Genomic DNA, 21,613 nt, shown 5'->3' on the forward strand with positions numbered 1-21,613 from the left:
AAAATGGAGGCAGGGAAATCAGTTGGTGGATTGATGCCACCTCCAGATGCGAGACGACGCGGCTCGGACAAGGGTGGGGGTGGCTGCTGGGACAGAGTCAGACAGGACAGGTTCGATGGTTGCTCAGAAGGTGGGACCGACAGGTCTTTGTGACTAACTACCTGGAGGAGTTTTAGGATGGGACAGATGTGATGGGTCCATGACGATTGAAAGAGAAGTTGAAGACACAAGGCAGAGAAGAGGCCAGTCTTCAAGTCCCTGAGCGGGGAGGCGGGGCGGGTGGATCGAGAAAGAGAAGTTGAAGACACAAGGCAGAGAAGAGGCCAGTCTTCAAGTCCCTGAGCGGGGAGGTGGGGCGGGTGGATCGAGCCCACAGTGGAGGGATTGGGCTCACAATGCTATTTTGATAGGAGAGAAGGAAGAATGTGGACAGGAAGGTCTGTGGGTTTTGTAGCAGGAAACTGACAACTACTCTCTCTGTGAGGCAGAGGCCGTTTTAAGGAGCTGCTGCTGAGAATGCCCAAGAGAACAGCGAGGTTGCTGAAGGCTTTGAGAGCCCGCGGGAGGCTGGAGAACAGGCGGGAACGGAAGCACAAGCACGGCCTGGGCAAGGGGGGCGGCGAGGGGGGGGTTCCTCCACAGCACACGGAGGGCGGGATGCAGGCCTCAGGTTGGAGTGTCACCTGCAGTGTGTTATGGTGACATGACAGGGCAGGTAAGCTGAGGATACTAGCAAGAGGGAGGCTGACATAAAGGGCCCTGTAATCTAAACTGAGGTTGGGGGAAAAGACAAGAGGAGCTGTTGGAGATGGCACAGAGAGGTCTGGATCTCCTAGAAGCTCCCACTGGGCGGCAGGCGAGGTGGAGGGAGAGAGACCTGCCACATGTTCCTCCTGGGCCACCTGGATGCTGGGTCCTGGAAGAACACGTTCCTGAAATTTCCAAATGTGTTCCAGTCCAGGCGGTCCTTCCATCATATCCAGTCACACCCCACCTGAGACCTCAGGCCCCCCTCAAGGAGCTTCCTCCGGGCCTCGGGGGACCAACACAAGCTCAGTTCTTCCACACTGACTGGGTTGCCTTCCGGACTGCTCCCCGGGACACGTAAGACTGCCCTGGGCATGGCAGAGACCGGCCCACTCTGATCCCCTCCCCAGCCAGGGATGGGACATACCACTTCTACCCTCACAGCCTGCTCTCCCAAACCTGGAACTTCCTGGCCCCCATTCACACGGGGCAGAGGGGCTCCAGCCCAGGCAGGGTGGGAACAAGTCCAGCTACCAGGAGATTCCTTCGCTGGGTCTGTTTGATCATGACTTAGAGGTGAGATGAGGGCGTTATTGCTGAGTGAAGCAGGCAAGTTGCAGTTAACATGTTTGAGCCTCAACTTCTCAGTCTATAAAATGGGATGCCTGCCCAGCAGGGAGGTTGTCAGGAAGTGCTAACACATCGGTATTATTGTTATTGTTGTCGTGATTTTTATATTCTACGGCATCAGAACTTCTAATTCAAGTCCTTTGCTGTTCTGAACTGGATCTTCTGACCTGAGTCCTGGGAAACAGAGAAGTTCAAATCCCAGCCTGGAGAGAATGAGGAGGAGGAGGCATGGCAAGCTCCTCCTTCAGGATTAAGACTGATCACCTGTCCCGGGGAGCAATTGCCCCGGCGGTGCCCATACAGATATGGCTAATACTTGCAGATGCTTGCTGGGTTCTACTTTCCACGTCACTCATTCAATCCTTCTAAAACTGTGTGAGGCAAGTACTGTTATCATCCTCATTTTACTGAGAAGAAATTGGAGCGCTGAGGAGGTAAGTAACTTGCCCAAGGTCACACAGCAGGTAGATGGCAGAACTGGGATTTGAATCCAGATAGTCTGTGCTCTCAACGCAGTTTACTGCTCTGCTGGGCTTCTTCAACTTCATGTCCGTGGCTTGTGTGACCCCTGTCTTTGGCCTCCACACAAGGACCGTGGATGTGGCCTTACTCTGGGGGCAGCAGGATGAGGCAGCCAGGAAGCTAGGCTGTCCTCTGCAGTCAGGTCTGGGTTGGGGCTCCCTGGGAAGAGAAGGTGATACCAGCTGCTGAGGGGTAAGGACAGGGTGCAGGGCCGGGGGCAGAGACGGGCTGGGATCAGGGTCTGAAGCCAGAGGAGGGCAGACCAGAGGGAGGCCTCCCAGCAGTTCCAGCATCCCCGGGCCTTTGAACCTGTGGACCCAGGTTGTGCTCCCTCTTCGTGCCTGGGGCCAGGCATGCGGAGCTCAGTGGGAACCATTCCTCAGGGGAATCCAGCAGGGCTGCTCTCAGGGTCCACGTTTCCTGCCACCCACAGCTGGTTCTGAGAGGAAGCCTTCCCTGCCAACCCTTCTTGGTGCTGGGCTCAGAAAAGTGACTTCTAATCTGGGGTTGGGCCCTTACCTCCTCCTGGATCCCTCAGAGGTTCTGGCTCAAGTCCCCTAGAAGATGTGAAAATGGGGACGGCCGAGCTCTTTCCTAGCCCCGAACTTCAGGCAGGGCAGCCCCTCCAGGTGGACCTTGGGAACGCATGAGGGCAGGGGACAGACCCACCTGGGTTCCCAGCAGCTCCTCCCCCAGAGGCCAGGACACGCTCTGCTACTCAGCCTCCTCTGCAGGCTCTCGGGCTGGGGCCCACGCAGGGTCCTCCCGGGCCTGCGAGGGGGTCAGCTGTCTCGGGACTGAGGAACAATGGCTGGGGCTGGGCTCCCCTCCTCCCTGGCGGCTTCTCGCCAAGCTCTCCTGCCACGCGCTCCTCTGCAGTCGAACCCTCTTCTGCCAGTGTTTCCCTGCTCAGACCTCAGCGCCTCCACTACCCCGGCCCCTCCCTGGTGATCTCATTCATTCCCGGGGACTCAGGGAACCTACTGCCAATGAGTCCCAAGCCCACATCTACAGACCGGCCTTCGCCCTGTGAATCCAGCTGCCCCAGGCATCTCTCCCCTGGAAATCCCGTGTCCGGCATTGAACCCTCAATCCCCCAAAACCTGCTCTTCCTCAAGTGCCCAGCCAGCCGGTCAGAAACCAGGGTGGCTTCGTTGACTCCCTACTCCCCACGTCCAGCAGCCGAAAGTTCTGTCAACCACCCCTGCCATGCGCCCCCATCCCTTCCAGATGTGACCCTGCTTCTGTCACACCTCTGGAATCTCTCTGTTCCCTGTACCACACCTTCGTCATGTCTGGGTCTCTCTCCTGCAATCCATCCCCACGCACGGCATCCCCCTCTTCAGCTTCATCACTGGCGCGGGCACCCTGGACCCTACACTGCAACCCTCCTGGACCCCCTGCCTTTTCCTCAAGAACCCCTCTATGTTAGTCAGCCATCCCTTTCTTTCTCCACTGGCTCTTTCCTCAGAGGCTAACACTGCATCCGGTGGACACATGTGAGTGGCTGCCTGGTTCCCGACGACTTCCCCGTTTCTGGCTGGGACTGACCTGGAACAAACAGGTGGGCTCCCCAAATCACAAGTGGACTACAGGAGCCTGCCCCCACTGGTCAGAACTAGTTGCATCAGTAGTAGATACTTTTTTTTTTTTTTTTTGGCTTTGTTGGGTCTTTGTTGCTGTGCGTGGGTTTGTCTCTGGTTGCGGTGCATGGGCTTCTCATTGCGGTGGCCTCTCTTGTGAAGCACGGGCTCCAGGCATGCGGGCTTCAGCAGCTGTGGCACGGAGGCTCAGTAGTTGTGGCGCACGGGCTTAGCTGCCCCACGGCATGTGGGATCTTCCCGGACCAAGGCTCGAACTCGTGTCCCCTGCATTGGCAGGTGGATTCTCAACCACTGTGCCACCAGGGAAGCCCCACAGTAGTAGATACTTGACTCAAGCTGGACCAATCAGATTCAAGCACCTGAATACTTGAGACCCAGAATCAAGAGTTTGGCAGTCCCAGGCATGGAGCCTCATAAGTGCCGATAAATGACAAAGCACTAGAGGTCCCATGCCTGACCTCAGGCAGCTGGGACCACCTGCTTCCTGCCCTTCTGAGCCATCTGTCCCTTTAATTCACCCCCAAAACTCCTTTCCATTGCTTGCAACCAAAGAAGCTTAACTCAAGTCTCTGCCATCTTGAAACTGCCTCCCTTGCCCCAAAATCCCCCACAGCAACCATGAGTCTGTCCTTCTCTCTGCCAAGGTTCTTGATAAAGTCTTCCACAGTGAACTCCACGCCCTCACCTTTCATCCACTCACCTGTCAGCCCACGGGAATTCTACAAAGTCAACAAATATTTATTTAGCATCTTCCGTGTGAGAGACTCTGAGGACACAGAACAAGGCGCAGACTGTGGCCTCGGAGAATTCACAGTCTAGCCCGGTAAGGGGTTAGCGCAAATTGTAATAAAGACTAAATTTAAACGTGGTAAGAGACTGGCAGGGAAACTCACAGGTGTTATGGAAGGGAGGGGCTCCGGGAAGGTGTCCCAGGGAGGGGATGTCCGAGCACTGTCATGCCTTTGAGTGACAGGGACATGTTTATGCACAAGTTTCAGTTCAGGAAAATAAAAAATGAGTGACTTCTTCCTATTTTTATTTAAAATGAAAATAGATTTATTAGTATCTGTGAAAAACATAATATATTATAACTATTTAGATTACCACTTGATTGATAGGAAAAAAATCTCCCTGAGAAACTTGGCACAATGATTTTCACCTGGGCACATGTGAAATGCTGGCAGGTAGGCAGCCCACATGGGGTCTACTGGCCAGGGATTCTCATCACTGTCATAAAGGACTTGGGAGAAGAGAAGGGCAGGGAGACAAGGGAAGAATGTGAGCAAAGGTCCATGGAGAAGCAGCATGGTAGGTGGGGGAGGAATAACAAATAATTGGTTAAGCAGGGAGTAAAGTCGGGAAAGGCAGGAAAGGAAGCCAAAGGCTGACAGAGACCTGATTTCACAGCCAGGGCCTTGGTAGGCTTTATCCCAAGAACAAGAGGGAGCCATTGAGGGTTACTGAGCAAGAGAGGGTGTTTCACTTTGGTGGCTAGTGTCAAGGAAGGGGGGATTGATCTACCCCTGCTCCGCCCTTAAGCCCTAGCCACCAAGTCCCTGAGGCTTGTGGTTCCCACAAAGTATCTGCTGTCCTTAAGCTGTCGGGCACAGGGGTGGGGGGGGTCTGAAGATGAGGGCTCAGAGGGAGAAGTGGTCCCTACTGGCCTCCGTCCCCAGCCCACCAACCCCAGGGTGAATGTAATTGTCCTCGATGAAACCATCATCATCATCTTCACCCACCTCGGGGCAGACCCCTTTCACTGTCCCAGACAGCGGGCGGTGCTGGTAGCTGGCACGGTATTTGCGGCAGAGGTGGCATTTGGCAGCAAGTGCGATGAGGAGAGAAAGGACCACAGCCCCCAGCACGACCCCTACCAGCACAGGCCATGCCCGGGCCCCGCTGCCCAGTCCAGGGGATACGGCCGATGCTGTGGGGAGCTCTGAGGGCTCCACAGTGGCTGCAGAGAAAGGGAAAGTGTTAGGGATGGGGCCCCCGATTGGCTCCCTGGGGAAACTGAGAGGAGTGGGGCAAGTTCCTCCCCGCAACCTCAGCATCTAAGGGGTACCCAATCCCCTCCTCAGCCTCCCTCCCACTGTCACTCACTTTGGTTTGCCTCACTCATTGAGGGGCCGGAAGACACTGGTGAGCCTCAGCCTCTGCCAGAACAGCCCTGGCTCTAAGGAGACTCCCAGATGCCAGGCAGCCCCAGGGCACAGAGTCCTGGAACATACACACACGTTTGGATGTCAGGGATGGCCACAGGGCGCATGTTCCAGGCCACACCCACAGCTGTGTGAGGGCGCTGCACAAACTCCGGAGACTGGACAATTGACCATAACCAGTTGCCCGCAGGAGAAAAACAAGCCGAGCCACGGGAATTGGCTGTTTGTAAGGGAACACCCGGAAGCGGCTGGAAAAATAACTCAATGCTGGAATTTACTGAGCACAACTCGTGATTCAGTCACCAGGCAACGTGCTTATAGAACCTTGTAATGAGGGCATAAACATTATCCCCACTCTCCAGGTGAGGACTCTGAGGCCCAGAAAGGTGAATTAACTCAGCCAAAGTCCCAGGACTTGAACCCAGGTCTCTGATGCCAGGGCCCAGACCCAGGCTGCTCCCCTGCTTGGTAAGCTGAGGATGGTAGGTGGGGCAGAGGCAGTCCTGGCTTCCAGAGGTTGGGCAACAGCAACTGCTGGGAGCTAATGGGCAAAGTGGAGACCACGCACGGAGGACGGTGCTGGGCTCCACCCAGAATAGGAAGCTCCAGACACAGCCTGGCCCCTCTGCTCCTGAGTCAGAAGCCCTGCGTCCACACCCACCACCGCTACCCTCAGCCCTTCAGGCACATTCCTTGTCCTTTCACCTCTGCCCCAGCGGGTGGTGAGCTGTATTCTAGGAGTAGCCAAATGTAAATCAACTGGATCAGGAAAATATCTGGCTGAGAATCACTAGGGGCTGGGAAGGATCTAGAGGAGGAAGAGCATCTGGGCCAGAGGAGTGTCTGATTCTGGGGAGCACCTACAGGAAGAGCATCTGGGTTACAGAAGTACCTGGAGGAGGAACAGCTGGGGCTGGAGGTATCTGAATCAGAGGAGGACCTGGGAGGAGTGTCCAGGCTAGGAAAGCACCTAAGAGAGAAGCACCTAGTTAGGGGAGTACCCGCATACTCTTTAATATCAATACTGTAATGATGCCCTCGCTCCTCAACTCCACATTGCCACCAAGCCCCATGAGTTCTTGCTCTCAATATCCCTAGAATGCCTATGCCCCTCCTCTGCACCCCGCCGCCACTGCCCCAGTCCAAGCCACCTTCATCTTGTACCTCAACTCTTGCAATAACCTCCTAACTGGTCTCTCCTCACCTCTCATCCATTCCTCAGAGTGATGGGCCTATGGCTCAAATCTGACCCCATTACTCCCCTGCTTAAAAATCCTGCACAAGCTCCCCAGGCCCGCAAGGCTGAGTGCAGATTCCTCAGCACATCCTTCAAGTCCTCGCAATCCAGCACGCAATCCAGCACACAGCCTCCAGTTCCCTCCCCGTGCTACACACACACACCTACACGCGTGCGCGCACGCACACACACACACACACACACACACACACACCCTGCCTTGCCCTCTTGTTTCCCAGCCACCCCCTCCTGTTTTTTGAGTCCCCCATCCCTCAAGGTCAAATCAGACCATACCTGACTGTGAGGTTGTCCCAGGGCCCCTCTCATCACCCCCTTCACTGCCCTGCCCAGTCAGCCACCAGTCAGAACTGGCCAGTTACTAGATGGGCAGCTCCCTGGTCAGGGACTGGGCTGAATAACGTGCGTCCTGGCGCTGGCAGAGAGCTTAGTAGTCAGCTGCTCCGTACATGTTTGTGAGATGAGTGGACATGGGGGTAGGGTGGGGCGTCATTAGAAAGGAGGAGTAAATCATTCACTCATCCATTCATCAGCAAACATTCATTGGGTGCCTACCACGAGCCTGGCAGTAGGCACTGGGTCCTCAAAAAAAAAGAAGGATTTTGTTAAATTGAAATGAGTTGAATTCAACCTGACGTTTTTAAGATTTTACTCCTACTCCTTTCCTTCCTGCCCTGTCCCGGTGAATTCTTCCCAAGGACACACACACACACACACACACACACACACACACACACACACACACACACACACACACACACCCTCAGGCTGTCACCCCACCCCTTCTGGTCACATTTCTTCCAACGACAAAAACACACCCCACCCTGATTTGTAGCTCCTTTCCTGCTCCCAGGAGCCCTCGGGGATCTGTGGGTTCCCCACCCCAGGCCCCCCGAGTGTCTTTCCCTCTGCTCCCCACCTGTAGGAACTGTGCACAGTCCGCGGAGGAGCTTCCAGTTAGAGCCGGCAGGACCCGGCCAGGTGGGCGGGCCAGAACTGCAGCTTGACTCACCTGTGGACGCAGCAGCCAGGCGGGGCCGAAGCCGCAGATGAGGGCGGAGAGCAGAGCCTCCAATAGGGAGGACTTATGCTACACCTTCCCAAGAATTGCAGAGAACATTCTGGCGCAGGCCTCACCCCCACCCTCAGTGCCGGGGGCGGGGGCGGTTGGGGGTTTAGTGCCGCTGGGATCCAGAGAGGGGGCAGTCTTCAGCAGGCAGACGCTCAAGCTGGCGGCCCTGATAAACAAGTGAATTTCCGGTGACAGGTACGAAGTCCAGAGTTGAAGAGGGACCGCCTGTGTAGGCGGCCGGCCGGAACCAGACGGGAGGTGGGTAGGCATTCTCCAGGCAAAGCCAGAGGGACCAAGAAGACGCAAAACTGCCTGCAAGAGTATGTAAGCGAGTCTGTGTGTGTGTGTAGGTCAATGCGGAGTGTGAGTTCAGAGGCCTTTTGAGGAGTGTGTATGTGCCCTTGGGGGGGGTTACTGTGTGTATGTGTGTTTACCTGGACAGGGTACAAGCCTCTATCTGGATCTCAAGGATCCTGTGACCCCACAAAGCTAGGCTCTGAACCTCTACCTTTTGCCCTACTCCTCTTCCCCAGGCCGAGTGCCTCCTTGTCCTTTCAGACCCTCATGCAGTCACGCTCCCAGAGCCCTCCGTCTAGCCCAGTAAGCCCCGCCTCCACCCTGGCAAGCCCCGCCTCCACTTGGCAAGCCCCGCCTCCTCCATCCTCAGAGCACCGTCTGTCACAGCATTGCTTTCACGATCTCGTAATTGTTTCTTCCTGTGCTGCGTCCCCACCTGGACTAGCAGGGGAGCTCTCCCAGGGTGGAGCCAAGTTTGACAGTCTCTGGGTTCCCAGCACCTGCCACAGGGCAGGCCCTCAGTAAATATCTAAGGGGCGAAGGGTTCCATGAGCTAAGCCATGCTGGCACAGGAGTTCACAGGAACCCGCAGGGCACAGCGGAGCAAGGGCTGCTGCCAAGGCTTGCAAGTGGGGCACGGTAGAACTGTGGCTGGAAAGTGGAGGCCAGTTCATGCAGGACCTCGAAGATCTTGGCTCCAAGTCTGAGCTCCTGCCGCCAATGGCCCCTTCATAACTCTCCCACCTGCACCTCACACTCTCTGCTGCAGTCACAACCAAACTGTCCCCTATTCCTAGAACCCGCCATGCTCTCATCTCCCAGGTTTTGCATGCGCTCTTCCTGGGACCCCTGCTTTCCTCCAACCTTAACCTTCATCCTCTCCCCACCACATGTCCACCTCCCACCTGGCTGACTGTTCCTCCCATCACATGGGCCCCAGCTTAGGTCCTCTTTATCTAGATGCACCCTAGCCTGGATCCCTCCTCCCCGCTCTGTGCCCCCTGAAGACCCTGGCCCTTCTCCCCCATAGCCCTGACCACACAGCATTGTGATTTTCTCTTTACTTGTCAGAGTGCCCTATGAGCCTGTAAACTCTGGAGGTAGGGTCTGTGTCTGTCTTGTTCCCCTTCAAATCCCTAATATCTAAAATGACAACAATAAATATTCTTGAAATAAATGAGACGAACGTGGAGATTATCCTGGACGGGGCAGTGAAGAGCCAAGGAAGTTTTAGGGTTTTGGTTTGATTTTGAAGCAAGGAAGTCACAGGATTCAAAAGATATTCATTGAACACCTACCATGTCCTGGGCACTGTGCCAGGTGGTTTTGTTGTTGTTGTTTTAATTGAGGTATTCACATGGCATAATCTAGTTCACATAACAAAAAATTCACCATATCAGTCAATTTCAGTGCACAATTTAGTACATTCAGAATGCTGTGCAACCACCACTCTATGTAGTTCTAAAACAGTTTCTTCACACCAAAAGGATTCTCCCCACTCATTCAGCAATCACTCCTCATTTCCCCCTCCCCAGCCTCCAGCAATGTCTAATCTGCTCTCTGTCTCTATGGGTTTGCCTATTCTGGATATGTCCCACAAATGTAATCAGATTTGGGCCAGCTTTTTAATGAATTATTTCATTTAATCCTCCTGACTGTACTATGAGATAGATGTTAATTATTTCCTTAACAGATGAATAAAATGAGGCCATGAGATGGTAATTTGCGTTAAGTCCCACAGAAGAAAACAAGTAAAGGTCTACCCATCCATTAGTCAGCCATTTATTCAATGAATACTTACTAAATGCCCACCACAGAGCCACAGCCAGCCCATATGGCAAGCATTGCAAAATAGCAAAAGGCCACCTGCTAGATGCCCCACAGCATGGAGAGCAGGCTGGATACTGGCACCCACCGGCCCATCAGCCAGGAGCTCTGGTGCAGTGAACAACCTGCACAACCTTCCGTGGCAGCCCTGGCAACCACGTGGTAGACTCTGTGCTAGCTGCTGGGGAGAGTTCCAGCCGCCATACAGCTTTCATTCTGGTGGTGAAGATTGACAATACACAAGTAAAGAAATAAATACGATCATTTCAGATAATGGTTAGTGCTATGAAGAAAGTGAAATAGCTTCGAGTGATGGAGTTGTGGAAGGGGCTGCTATTGTTTTTCTTTTTTAATAGCTGTGACTTCTATGGGTGACAGTCTTTTTTAAAAAATATTTATTTATTTATTATTCATTTTGTCTGTGCTGGGTCTTAGTTGCAGCACCCGGGATCTTCACTGTGGCATTCAGGATCTTTAGTTGCGGCATGCGGACTTCTTAGTTGCGGCATGTGGGCTCTTAGTTGCAGCATGCATGCGGGATCTAGTTCCCCGACCAGGGCTCGAACCCGGGACCCCTGCATTGGGAGCACAGAGTCTTATCCACTGGAGCACCAGGGAAGTCCCAGGGCTGATATTTTATATTAGGTGGTCGGAAAAGGGGGGGACTCGCTGAAGGGGGGATGTTTGAGCTGAGATCTGAATAAGAGTGAGTGAGCAACCATGCCAATACCTGGGAGAAGAACATTCCAGAAAGAGGGAACAGCCAGAACAAAGATGGAGAAGCAAGAGCGTGGCTTGTTCAAGCAACAGAAAGGAGGCCGGCTGGATGGGGTTCAGTAAATGGGGAGAGATGGTGGTGCTGCACTGGGTCCTTGCCTCCATGAGATGATGAGAAGCCACTGATGATCGGGGGACCAAAGGATGCCTTCTTCGGCTTCTGTGTGAAGAATGGACTAGAAGAGGTCAAAGCAGAAGCGGGGCGGCCAGTCAGGGAGCCATTGCTATCATCCCGGAGAAGGGCAATGTGGCATCAGGGTGGTCAGGCAGAAACGGGGAGAAGTGCTCAGATTCTGGATGTACTTGAAGGTGAAGTCAACACGATTTGCCGACTGGATATGGGGCTTGAGAAGAAGAAAGGGAGTAAGAATAACTCCAAAGTTTTGACCTGAGCAACTAGGAGGACGGCGTTGTGGGAGACTGCAGAGGTGACAGCTTTGGAAGGGCAGTCTGTACCTCAGTTTTGGACATGTTACTTGTGAGATGCCTGTGATTCATCCAAGAACATACTAAGTAGGTAATAGCATAAACCAGCCTGAAGGCAGCAGAAGGTAAGAGCTAGAAATATAAATTGAGGAACCAGTAAAAAGTGGATGGTTTTTTGTGGGTTTTTTTTTTTTGCGGTACGCGGGCCTCTCACTGTTGTGGCCTCTCCCGTTGCGGAGCACAGGCTCCGGACACGCAGGCCCAGCGGCCATGGCTCACGGGCCCAGCCGCTCTGCAGCATGTGGGATCTTCCCGGACCGGGGCACGAACCCGTGTCCCCTGCATCGGCAGGTGGACTCTCAACCACTGCGCCACCAGGGAAGCCCAAAAGTGGATGGTTTTTTAAAGCTGGTCTTCTAGGTGAGGCCCCAAAGAGAAGTGCAGAAAGAGAAGAGGGCTGAGGGCTGAGCCCTGGAGCACTCGGGGAGCAGAGGTCAGGGACTGGAGGAGAAGCAGGAAAAGAGACTGGGGAACGGCCCCGCATGGTGAGAGTCAGACAGGCGAGGGAGGTGCCCTGGAGGTCAGAGAAGAAAGCGCTTCAAGGGCAAGGGCTTCACCAGCTACACCAAATGCTGAGGCTAGGTCAACTAAGACAACACGAACTGAAAATTGACAATGAATTTGGCGGTGTAGCCGTCACTGGTGACCTTGACAAGGACGATGTCACTGATTTGTCAGGGACAAAGGCCCAACCAGAGCGATGCATGGGTATGGGAGCAGAGGAAGTAGAAACAATGCAGTCAAGGAATTTTGCTATAAAAGAAGCAGAGAAATGGGGCAGACATGGGAGGTGAGTGTGGGATCAAGGAAGGATTTTTTCAAGGCTAGGAGCTTTTAGACCACGTGTGTATGCGGGTCAGAATAATCCAGGAGAGGGAGGAAACTGATGATGCAGAAGGAAGAGAGAAGGGACAGTGGGGGTGGGAAGTCCTTAATGACATCGAGGGGTGCGGGGTTGAGCGCACAGGTGGAGGGCTAGCCTTGGGCAGGAGCAGGGAGGTTCCCTCTGAGGAAGGAGGAGGGTCAGGTGAGTGATAGGAGCCTTAAGGAGTTTTCTTCGCATGGCTTCTGTTTTTGCAGAGAAATAGGAAGCAGTGTCATCAGCTGAGAGTGAAGAGCGGGGAGCGGATGCTGGGGTTTGAGGAGAGAAGAGAAGGTGTAAGTTCACCATCCTGGGGCTTTGGAGAGAGGATGGAGTGTGGTAGGCTTCCCAGGCAGCATCAGGACCCCCTTGAGGTGGGCGGCATGAATTTAAAGTGATAGCAGGAAGGGTGGCTGAGTGTTTTGTTTTCCAGCCACTCCAGGTGTGCAGGTGGGGAGAAGATGGAGCCTGGAATTTAATCAGGATTGGGGCCTTGCCAGGCAAGTCTGATAAAGCCAGAGAGGGGCAAGGAGCTGTAGGCAAGGCAGTGGTTGACGTGATGGCCCAGACAATCAGGCCAGGTAAAGAGGGAAGTGAGGATGGGGTCGGGGAGGGGTGAGGAACCCTGAAAAAGTGGTAGGACTGATAGATGTTAGGAGCGATTACCGACGTACTAGAGAAAGTTGAAAACATAGAAGGTGGTGGGCAGATGACAGCATATAGAAATGGAGGTTACCCAGGGGATACAGACAAGCCCTAGGACGTGAACCATGGAGTGGTCCTGAGGTAGGGTTTACAGACCAGTGGTGGTTTTACTATTATCAGAAACATATCAACTCAACCTGCTGAATCAGAGGTCCAATGATTATGTGCTAACAGCTCTATGAGTACATGGCAGAGGCAGAATTTGAACCCAGGTCTTCTGCCTCTAGGTCCAGCACGTTTCCAGATGCATCCCCACTGCTCCTATGAGTAACACTGTCAAGGTGTTCCATTCCTCACAGTCATTTGAAGTGACAGATAGCAATCACTGCTTTTCAAAGATTTGCTTATATTTCCCAAAGGAGGCTCGGGGTGCTGCTACTAGAAGAACCAGGAATGAATGCTGAGCAAGCAAAAGAATGAGGTGTCCCAGTCCCCAGCCTGCACCTACTTCCTCCTCCACCTCACCCAACCCCTCCCTGTGGCAGACCCAGGGCTCTTAGCCTTGGGGTAGTTGCGTCCCCTTTAAGAAGCTGATGAGAGCCCCGACTGCCCTCAGCCCATACACCAGCCAGCTCCGTTATGGTGACCTGCAGCCCCACCGTCATGATTAGTGATAATGAACCAGGTTATGACCTGGATTTATTTTGTGTACCTAATCATTATGCTGAGGATTTGGAAAAGGTGTTTATTCCTCGTGGACTAATTATGGACAGGACTGAACAGCTTGCTCGAGATGTGATGGAGGAGATGGGAGGCCGTCACATCGTGGCCCTTTGTGTGCTCAACGGGGGGCTATAAATTCTTTGCTGACCTGCTGATTACATCAAAGCACTGAACAGAAATAGCGATAGATCCATTCCTATGATGGTAGACTTTATCAGACTGAAGAGCTACTGTAATGACCAGTCAACAGGTGACATAAAAGTAATTGGTGGAGAGACTTCCCTGGTAGCACAGTGGTTAAGAATCCGCCCGCCAATGCAGGGGACGTGGGTTCCAGCCCTGGTCCGGGAAGATCCCACATGCTGCGGAGCAACTAAGCCTGTGCGCCACAACTACTGAGCCTGCACTCTAGAGCCCACGAGCCACAACTACTAAGCCTGCGTGCCACAACTACTGAGGCCCAAGCACCTAGAGCCCGTGCCCCGCAACAAGAGAAGGCCCCGCAATGAGAAGCCCACGCACCATAACAAAGAGTAGCTCCCGCTCACCGCAACTAGAGAAAGCCCGCGTGCAGCAGCGAAGACCGAACGCGGCCAAATAAATAAATAAATACTTTTTTAAAAAAGGTAATTGGTGGAGATGATCTCTCAACTTTGACTGGAAAGAATATCTTGATTATTGAAGGTATCATTGACACTGACAAAACAGTGCAAACCTTGCTTCCCTTGGTCGAACAGCATAATCCAAAGATGGTCAAGGTTGCAAGTTTGCTGGTGAAAAGGACGCCTCAAAGTGTTGGATATAGACCAGACTTTGTTGCATTTGAAATTCCAGGCAAGTCTGTTGTAGGATATGCCCTTGACTATAATGAATACTTCAGGAATTTGAATCATGTTCGTGTCATCAGTGAAACTAGAAAAGCAAAATACAAAGCCTGAGAGTTCAAGTTGAGTTTAGAAACATCTGGAGTCCCATTGAAATCACCAGTAAAATTATCAAATGTTCTAGTTCTGTGGCCAGCTGCTTAGTAGAGCTTATTGTATGTATCTTCTAAGAATTTTATCTGTTTTGTATTTTAGAAACGTCACTTGCTGCAGTCCTGAACTCTATTTGCACGATGAGCCTATAGACTATCAGTTGCCTTTCGGTAGATTGCTGTTTGATTCGAGAATGAAAAATCCCTTAAACCACATCACTATTGAGTGAAAATATTGAAACTGTATCTGTAAGAAACATTTAAAGCAAAGAATATATTAGTTTTTAAATTGGTATTTTAATTTTTATATATTCAGGAAAGGACAGAAGTGATTGAATATTGTTCATTATACCACTGTGTGCTTGGAAAAGTAAGAAGCAGTCAGTTTCATATCAGTGACAGCATTCAGAGGTATCATTATGTTGGATAAACCATACGTCCTGGAATTATTTTAGTAGGTTTCAGTAGTATTAACTGTATTTTCCCACGGGTTCAGATTATTTCCGGTGAATCTTTGTCAACAGTTCCTTTTTTTTTTATATAAATTTATTTTATTTATTATTTTTGGCTGTGTTGGGTCTTCGTTGCTGCACACGGGCTTTCTCTAGTTGCGGTGAGCGGGGGCTACTCTTCGTTGCAGTGCGCGGGCTTCTCATTGCGCCGGCTTCTCTCGTTGCAGAGCATGGGCTCTAGGCGCGTGGGCTTCAGTAGTTGTGGCTCGTGGGCTCTAGAGCGCAGGCTCAGTAGTTGTGGCGCATGGGCTTCGTTGCTCCGCGGCATGTGGGATCTTCCCAGACCAGGGCTCGAACCCGTGTCCCCTGCATTGGCAGGCGGATTCTTAACCACTGCGCCACCAGGGAAGCCCAACAATTCCTTTTAAATACAGATCGATAAGTTCCAAAAACCTGCCACTTTTTTGAGTCTTCAATGTAAAATCCTTAAAATAAAGGCTGTCTCTTTAAAAGAAAAAAAAAGCAGCTGATGAGAAAAACAAAATGCATTTGCACACCCAGTCACATATGCTCACAGGCCTGGCGGGGTGTAAGGGCTCAATAAAAACTTGTCGAATGAATGAATGGTTGGAATTCCAGGGGTCTCACTTGCCCTCTTGGGGTTAAGAACTGGTGTTAACACACCAGTTCCTGCATACTGTGTGTGCAGGAACCTCTATTCTATTGTAAACAGGTACCCCTTTGATTAGGTAGAGCACCTCTCCTTTGCAAGCCTCTGAAGGGTGGCTGCCCATTTCCTGCTCCCAGTCGCATCCAGCCTCCCAATGGTGGAGGTGGCACCATCCTGCCCTCTTCCTCCTTCATTCAACCCCCATCTTCCCTGGAGGCTGGCTGTTCCTTGCTCCTGTTCTGCCAACGCTGACCTCCTGGACGTGCCCCAGCATTCAGAGCATCCCTGACGTAGTCCCAGCGGGGACTGGGCTTGAGACTTGGTGAAAACAAGCTCTCTGACCTGGTCATCCCTGAAGTAAGGTCAAAGGATATATTCCCAGTGGTGCTTCCCAGACCTACACTAGGGAAACGCTGAGACTAGGGAAACGCTTGGACATCACAGCTTCTACGATTTCCTAACTTGCTCAAGGCAGACCAGCCTGTCTGGGGCCATGGCATTCCGCAAAGCCCTGAGGGAGAGCTTGCTAAACCTCCTCTATCCCAGTCAAAGCACCCTGAAACTCCAGTATAATTACCTCAGATGGTTGCCACATCCAACATCCAGGTTCACGGGACAACTTCCTCCCAAGCCACCAGCTCCAACTTGCCGCAACGGATTTATAATTGGACATCACAGGTGCCCAGTGTGATGAGGTAGCCATCTGTGGCACCCTATGATCAGTTACCTCTTGGGTAACCGGATCTGGGAGGAACAGAACTCAGCAGACCTGGCAGAGGATGACCACACCCTCTCCCGAGGGATGTAACGCCCAGGCCAGTGGCCAGAGGTGGCAGAACAGCGAGACAGAGTGGCCCCATCAGGCTGCCCCTCGCAGCCCTGCCTCCCTGGGTTCCCTGCAATAGGAATAGTCATCTCTTCCACATTCTCACTTTCTCCTGGGGTCTGGAAAGGAGGAAAGTAGGTCCCACCTGAGACCCCAGGAGTGTTGGAGCATTCCCGAGTGGAAATCCTCAGGTGGCCAGCACCACTCATGCCTGGGAAAAGGCATTTCTTCCCACGGGAACAGGAAGCCCACCCCTGCGTGCTATTGCACACACACCCACTCCGATGCCCCAATCAGAACAAGCGTCCCTTCCTCAGGGTGTGGGCAAGGATGGAGCACCAACATGCCTTCAGGGAAAAAGGGTTAAGAAAAGGGTGGGACATCCCTATGACATTGGTGAATGAATCATGAGAGCTAATGGGCTTGCGTCATCACTACTCCTTATCCTCAAATAACATTTGAAGTGAGATTGAGCATCCAGGAAGCCATCCCCGCTCTTCAACCAGGCTACGGATCCTGCAGGAAGGAAGGTGTGTCTATGGCCGGTGCAGTTTACTCCCAGAAAATGTGCTTTGTATTCTAAGTAGGCTTGCTGTTTTTTGAGGCCAAGGACAATGAGTCATTTGTGTCGGGTGCTAGTGGTTCTAGGATTTCAGAGTGATCTGGGGGTGAAGCAAGGACCCGGTGTACCTTAAGGGCAAGACGCCCTGAAAATGCATGCTTGCCCTTCTCTGCCGGCCCACCCTTGCCTTTTAAAGGGTCCCCACTCAATCATGACACAGCACAGAGATGAGCAAATTATTTTTCTGGAATAAAACCTCTAATGCTTTCTGAGTACATAAGGGCTGGCTTTTTAAAATCTTTTGTAAGACTCTGGAGGTGATACATGCAGATGGTAGCCACCCCCTGTGAACGCTGGAGAAGAATTTTACCCTGCTTGCTATCTAGGCAGGGCCATTTAGCAGGCCCAGTGCGGAGTTAAGCTCTCTGGTTGTGGATCCAATTGTCTGAGGTCAAAGCTGAGCTCCACCACTTAACACCCTTAGGAAGCATCAGTTTCCTCATCTGTAAAATGGGGATAATCACAATGAAACCTGCCTCAAGAGGTGGGGAGCCCATGAGGAGGTGTCAGTACCTTTTCCTCACACCTGTAAATGTTCAGTAACTGTTAGTCATTCTCATGAGGGTTTGCTGGCATTCTATGTAAGACCTCTGCTTGCAGTACTGGGTAATTTCATTCTAGCCAAGGTCGATAAAAGTCTGTTGTGCTTTAAGAAGGTCCTGAGCTTTGAACTATCTGAACCCTCTTTGGGGTGTTGATACCAGCTTCTGGCCTCACAGGGTTCCTCGGGACCAAATGGCCTTTGTCAAGCAGTCTGTATAAAAGGGACTTCATCCAAGCCTTGTTGGATTAACTGGGGCTTCCTTTAAATAAGGGCTTGTTTTCCGAAGCTTTCTTTTTCCAACAAGGGAAAAGAACACAATGGATTCCAGGTAATCTACAGTCCTCATCACAGCTTGTCACAAACACCTGGCACATCTTTTCAGCCCAGAGTGCAAACACACACACTCCCTCACTTGCTAACTTCAGGAATACAGCCCCAGCCTGATGTTTCAAAAGCATTTGCTGACAAACTTCCTCTCACTTATAGAGTTATTTCCTGGAAGAACAGCAAAAACTGTTTTTGAATTGCCAATATGGCTTTAGTTGTTGCTGAAGTTAAGTGAAAGTACAATTGTTACCACCTATTTACCTTAAAAAAAAAAACCTGAAAACAATTACTTTTTCTTTTTTCTTTTCTTTTTTGCTGATCAACATTTTTCAAGCAAAGACAGGACTTAGGAATTGGGTTAATGTGTTGCTTATTTCAAAAAAAGAAAATTTCTTAATGTTTTTTGGGCAACACTTTAACTTGGTGCTTCAAAAAGCAATTGTGATGAACAGTAGAGAGAGTTAAAGCACTTATGGAATAGATAGACACCGGCATTTGGGGTTGCACATAACAAAGAAATAAATATTTTTCAAAATATTCTAGGAGCCAAGACACAGGGGCATGCTTTAGGAATGTAATAGGGTGGGGGGCATATTGGAACTACCCATTTCCTTTAAAATCACTGAGGAAAACGAAGCAGCATTCAGCTTCACATACTGACTTTACACAGTTTATATGTAATAGCTTGACTTAAATCCAAGAAGCAAAGATGGAACTCTCACTCTGTTTATTTTGAAAAATAATTGCATGGACACCCTCTCCTTGGGCTTCCCTGAGACACAACAATATTGAAATCAGAGCAATTAATAACTCTACAACGGCCTCTAAGTGTTCAAGGGAAAGAAAGAGTTAATTGATCCAGACGTCATTGTCTTATTTTAAGAAACGGTCACGGCCACCCCAAGCTTCAGCGACCACCACCCTGACCAGTCGGCAGCCACCAACATCGAGGCAAGACCCTCCACCAGCAACAAGATTACAACTCGCTGAAGGCTCAGAAAATTGTTAGCATTTTTTAGCAATAAAGTATTTTTTAATTAAGGTATATACATTGTGTTTTCTAGACATAATGCCATTGCACACTTAATAGACTACAGTATAGTTTAAACCTAACTTTTATATGCACTGGGAAACCAAAAAATTCATGTGACTCGCTTTACTGCATTATTCACTTTATTGTGGTCTGGAACTGAACCCACAGTATCTCTGAGGGATGCCTGTAATATGTTTATAAAAGAGGCCTGAGAGAGCTCCCTTGCCCTTCGGCCCTATGAGGACCTGAGACCTGGAATAGGGTCCTCACCAGACCATGCTGGCACCCTGATCTTGGACTTCTACCCTCCAAAACTGTGAGAAATAAGTGTTTGTTGTTTATAAATCACCCAGGCTTTTGTTATGGCAGCCCAAAGGGACCGCGACAGACTGCGTCTCCAAAAGCAGCAGCCCCAAAGCTACGGATTAGCTATGAAAAATACACAACCATTTTCAGTATCAGTTGATACCACCGAGGAAACACAGACCTCTTTAGCTCCACAGCCCCACAGTGGAGCACGAGCCTGCCCCCATGAGTCTTGGACAGTTCCAAAATCACATGTCCTTTTTCAGTTGTTATGGGCAAATGATAACTAATTTCATTACCTTTCCTTTTCAGGTCCAACAGCAGGCTTCTTACTAGCAACATTCTAACTGAAGGTGACTAAAATCTGGCATTTGGAAAGTAAAATGGCTTGAAGACTACTAAAGATCTCTGCTTCAGAGTTACACTAGGAGGCCTGGCTGCCCTGAACCCCTGGCGACCTGGCAAAACTCCTGTATGTGCCAAGAGCTGGAATTCCCACTATTTGCAGGAAGGCGGCTTTCATAGCAGTGAATTATCAGCCTTGTGTGGAGTTAGTCATGCTGCTATGCTTACTTTTTTAAAAAATAAATTACCTTTAGCTCTATCATTATCAGCTTTGTTTTGGATTGGAGGTTTGACCTCCCAATGTGTAGAACTGCATATCTGCATTAACGTTACTCTTGGTCTGTAACTTTCCAATGACTGAGACTTTAAGAAATGCATTATGGTTTAAGTATTCCTATTGCCGTAGCCAGATGTATACACAACCCACGCAAAATTAGTTGGTGTGGTGAGAGTTCATTTGTGACATGCTGTTTGTAAACAGATGCTACTTAAGTTACTTGCAACATAATCTCAACACATGTAAAAATATACTTTTACACTTACAGGACATTGTTTTATAATATAAACCCTTATATACAAACCCTGCAAGATGTGCATTGTGCTTATCTACAGATCGTTACTACTGAGTTTTGTTTCCCAGTTGAAAGTGGGGAGGCCAGATGGACCTGTAGTCTTCGTCATGCTATAGTGTCACAGAGCAAACACCTGTGCCGGTACCTGTCATTTTCCAGATCAGATGCTGCCCAAGTGCTCTATGTATACACACAAAATGACGTTAGGCCCACCAGGTTTTCCCAGAACCAAGCAGGAAGTTCTGACTACAACCCTGTCAGACAAAGTGCCGCAGCATTCCCCAGCTGCTTCCTCTCGCCAGAGTCAAAGGTCTTGGCACCAAGATGAGCAGAAGACTAAGAAGGCATCCACCACCCCCACTCCCACCCGAGTCTTGTCCACAGAAAGCTCTTCCCAGGCTCACACCTAGGAACGGGGTGTCCGGGGGGCCTACAGCGTGGGCCCGGGGGTCTTCCCTGATCCATTTTTCAAACTACACCCAGAGTCAACGTCTCTCCTGAGACTTTTCAGGGATTTTCAGATGAGCCGCAGGGCTAAAGCAGCTCAGCTAGGCTGCAGGGGCCCAGCTTCCCCCAGACAGTGAATTAGAGCCTGGTGAGTCCAAAAGAGAGTCCAGCTTTCACCCGGGGAACAGGCTCTGGGAAGATGTCCCAGCCCCAAAGGGAGGGTTTGGACTCCCAAACCAGTCCCCTAACCTGGCACCAGGTCTCACCCCACCGCAACCACTCCATTCAAGGGCAGAGGAGTCACAGATTTCACCAGCAAGCCTGGCCGTCGGAGGGCTCTAACACGTCTCCCTCTGCTCCCTGCCAGGACAGACCCCCACTGCCACCCCACCTCGGCAGGCATTCTGTGCCTGCGGGTCAGGCTCTGCTCTGGGAACTGCCAGTGGAGAGGTGGCACCAGGGCCGGGAGAGATGAGGGGCACAGCAGATCCATGGGGCTTCAGAGCCTTTGTCAAGGGGCTGGGACTGCTCCCAGGCTGTTATCAGCCCTCAAGAGTACGGGCGCTCCCTGGGTGGGGCTTCTGCTGCCCCAGTGCCCAAGGGTAATGACATCAGGCAGACAGTGTGCTGAAGCCTCTGTTACTGGCTTAAGCCAAGGGACTCACTCCCTGTGCATTCTCTGGGTCTGCTTAGAATGAGTCCTTGAGGAGCAACGAAGTCAGAAGTTCAGGTCCCAGTCTCACCATGACCTCAGAGAGCCTTCAAGCCCTGCAGGCCTCAGTTTTCCCGTCTGTGAAATGAGAGAGTTACACAAGATTGAATCAAAGGGTTTTTGCCCTGAGTGTGTTCTTTTGTTCCTTTGTGTACGTTCCAGATCCTTGTGC

At 51.2% G+C, this 21,613-nt stretch overlaps 2 protein-coding genes and 1 long non-coding RNA gene across 5 annotated transcripts; 2 read left to right on the forward strand and 1 right to left on the reverse strand.

Annotated features, from left to right (window-relative positions):
- Positions 1-4,535: 4,535 nt before the first annotated feature.
- Positions 4,536-8,183, reverse strand: C1H1orf210 (chromosome 1 C1orf210 homolog). Of its 3 annotated transcripts, none has more exons than XM_032611902.1 (4): positions 7,933-8,183; positions 6,558-6,635; positions 5,607-5,723; positions 4,536-5,460 (listed from the first exon to the last, which is right to left on the reverse strand). In XM_032611902.1, exons 3-4 carry the CDS (start codon positions 5,623-5,625, stop codon positions 5,141-5,143), a joined length of 339 nt encoding a protein of 112 aa, XP_032467793.1. In that variant the 5' UTR covers positions 5,626-5,723; positions 6,558-6,635; positions 7,933-8,183; the 3' UTR covers positions 4,536-5,140. The 3 variants fall into 3 exon arrangements, with proteins under 3 accessions (XP_032467793.1, XP_032467785.1, XP_032467778.1); XM_032611894.1 differs by lacking the exon at positions 7,933-8,183 and adding an exon at positions 7,840-7,921; XM_032611887.1 differs by lacking the exon at positions 7,933-8,183 and adding an exon at positions 7,197-7,377.
- A 10-nt stretch (positions 8,184-8,193) lies between these two features.
- LOC116743485 lies at positions 8,194-19,975 on the forward strand. Its single transcript, XR_004346793.1, has 2 exons — positions 8,194-8,312; positions 19,678-19,975. It is a non-coding gene; the product is annotated as an uncharacterized LOC116743485 (long non-coding RNA).
- Positions 12,364-14,646, forward strand: LOC116743479 (hypoxanthine-guanine phosphoribosyltransferase-like). The gene is given in 2 exon segments (XM_032611916.1): positions 12,364-13,870; positions 14,236-14,646. Coding segments are annotated over 2 exon segments (657 nt in total). The 5' UTR covers positions 12,364-13,525; the 3' UTR covers positions 14,548-14,646.
- Positions 19,976-21,613: the final 1,638 nt, after the last annotated feature.

The sequence above is a fragment of the Phocoena sinus genome, chromosome 1 (assembly GCF_008692025.1).
Source record: "Phocoena sinus isolate mPhoSin1 chromosome 1, mPhoSin1.pri, whole genome shotgun sequence".
Classification (NCBI taxonomy): Eukaryota; Metazoa; Chordata; class Mammalia; order Artiodactyla; family Phocoenidae; genus Phocoena; species Phocoena sinus.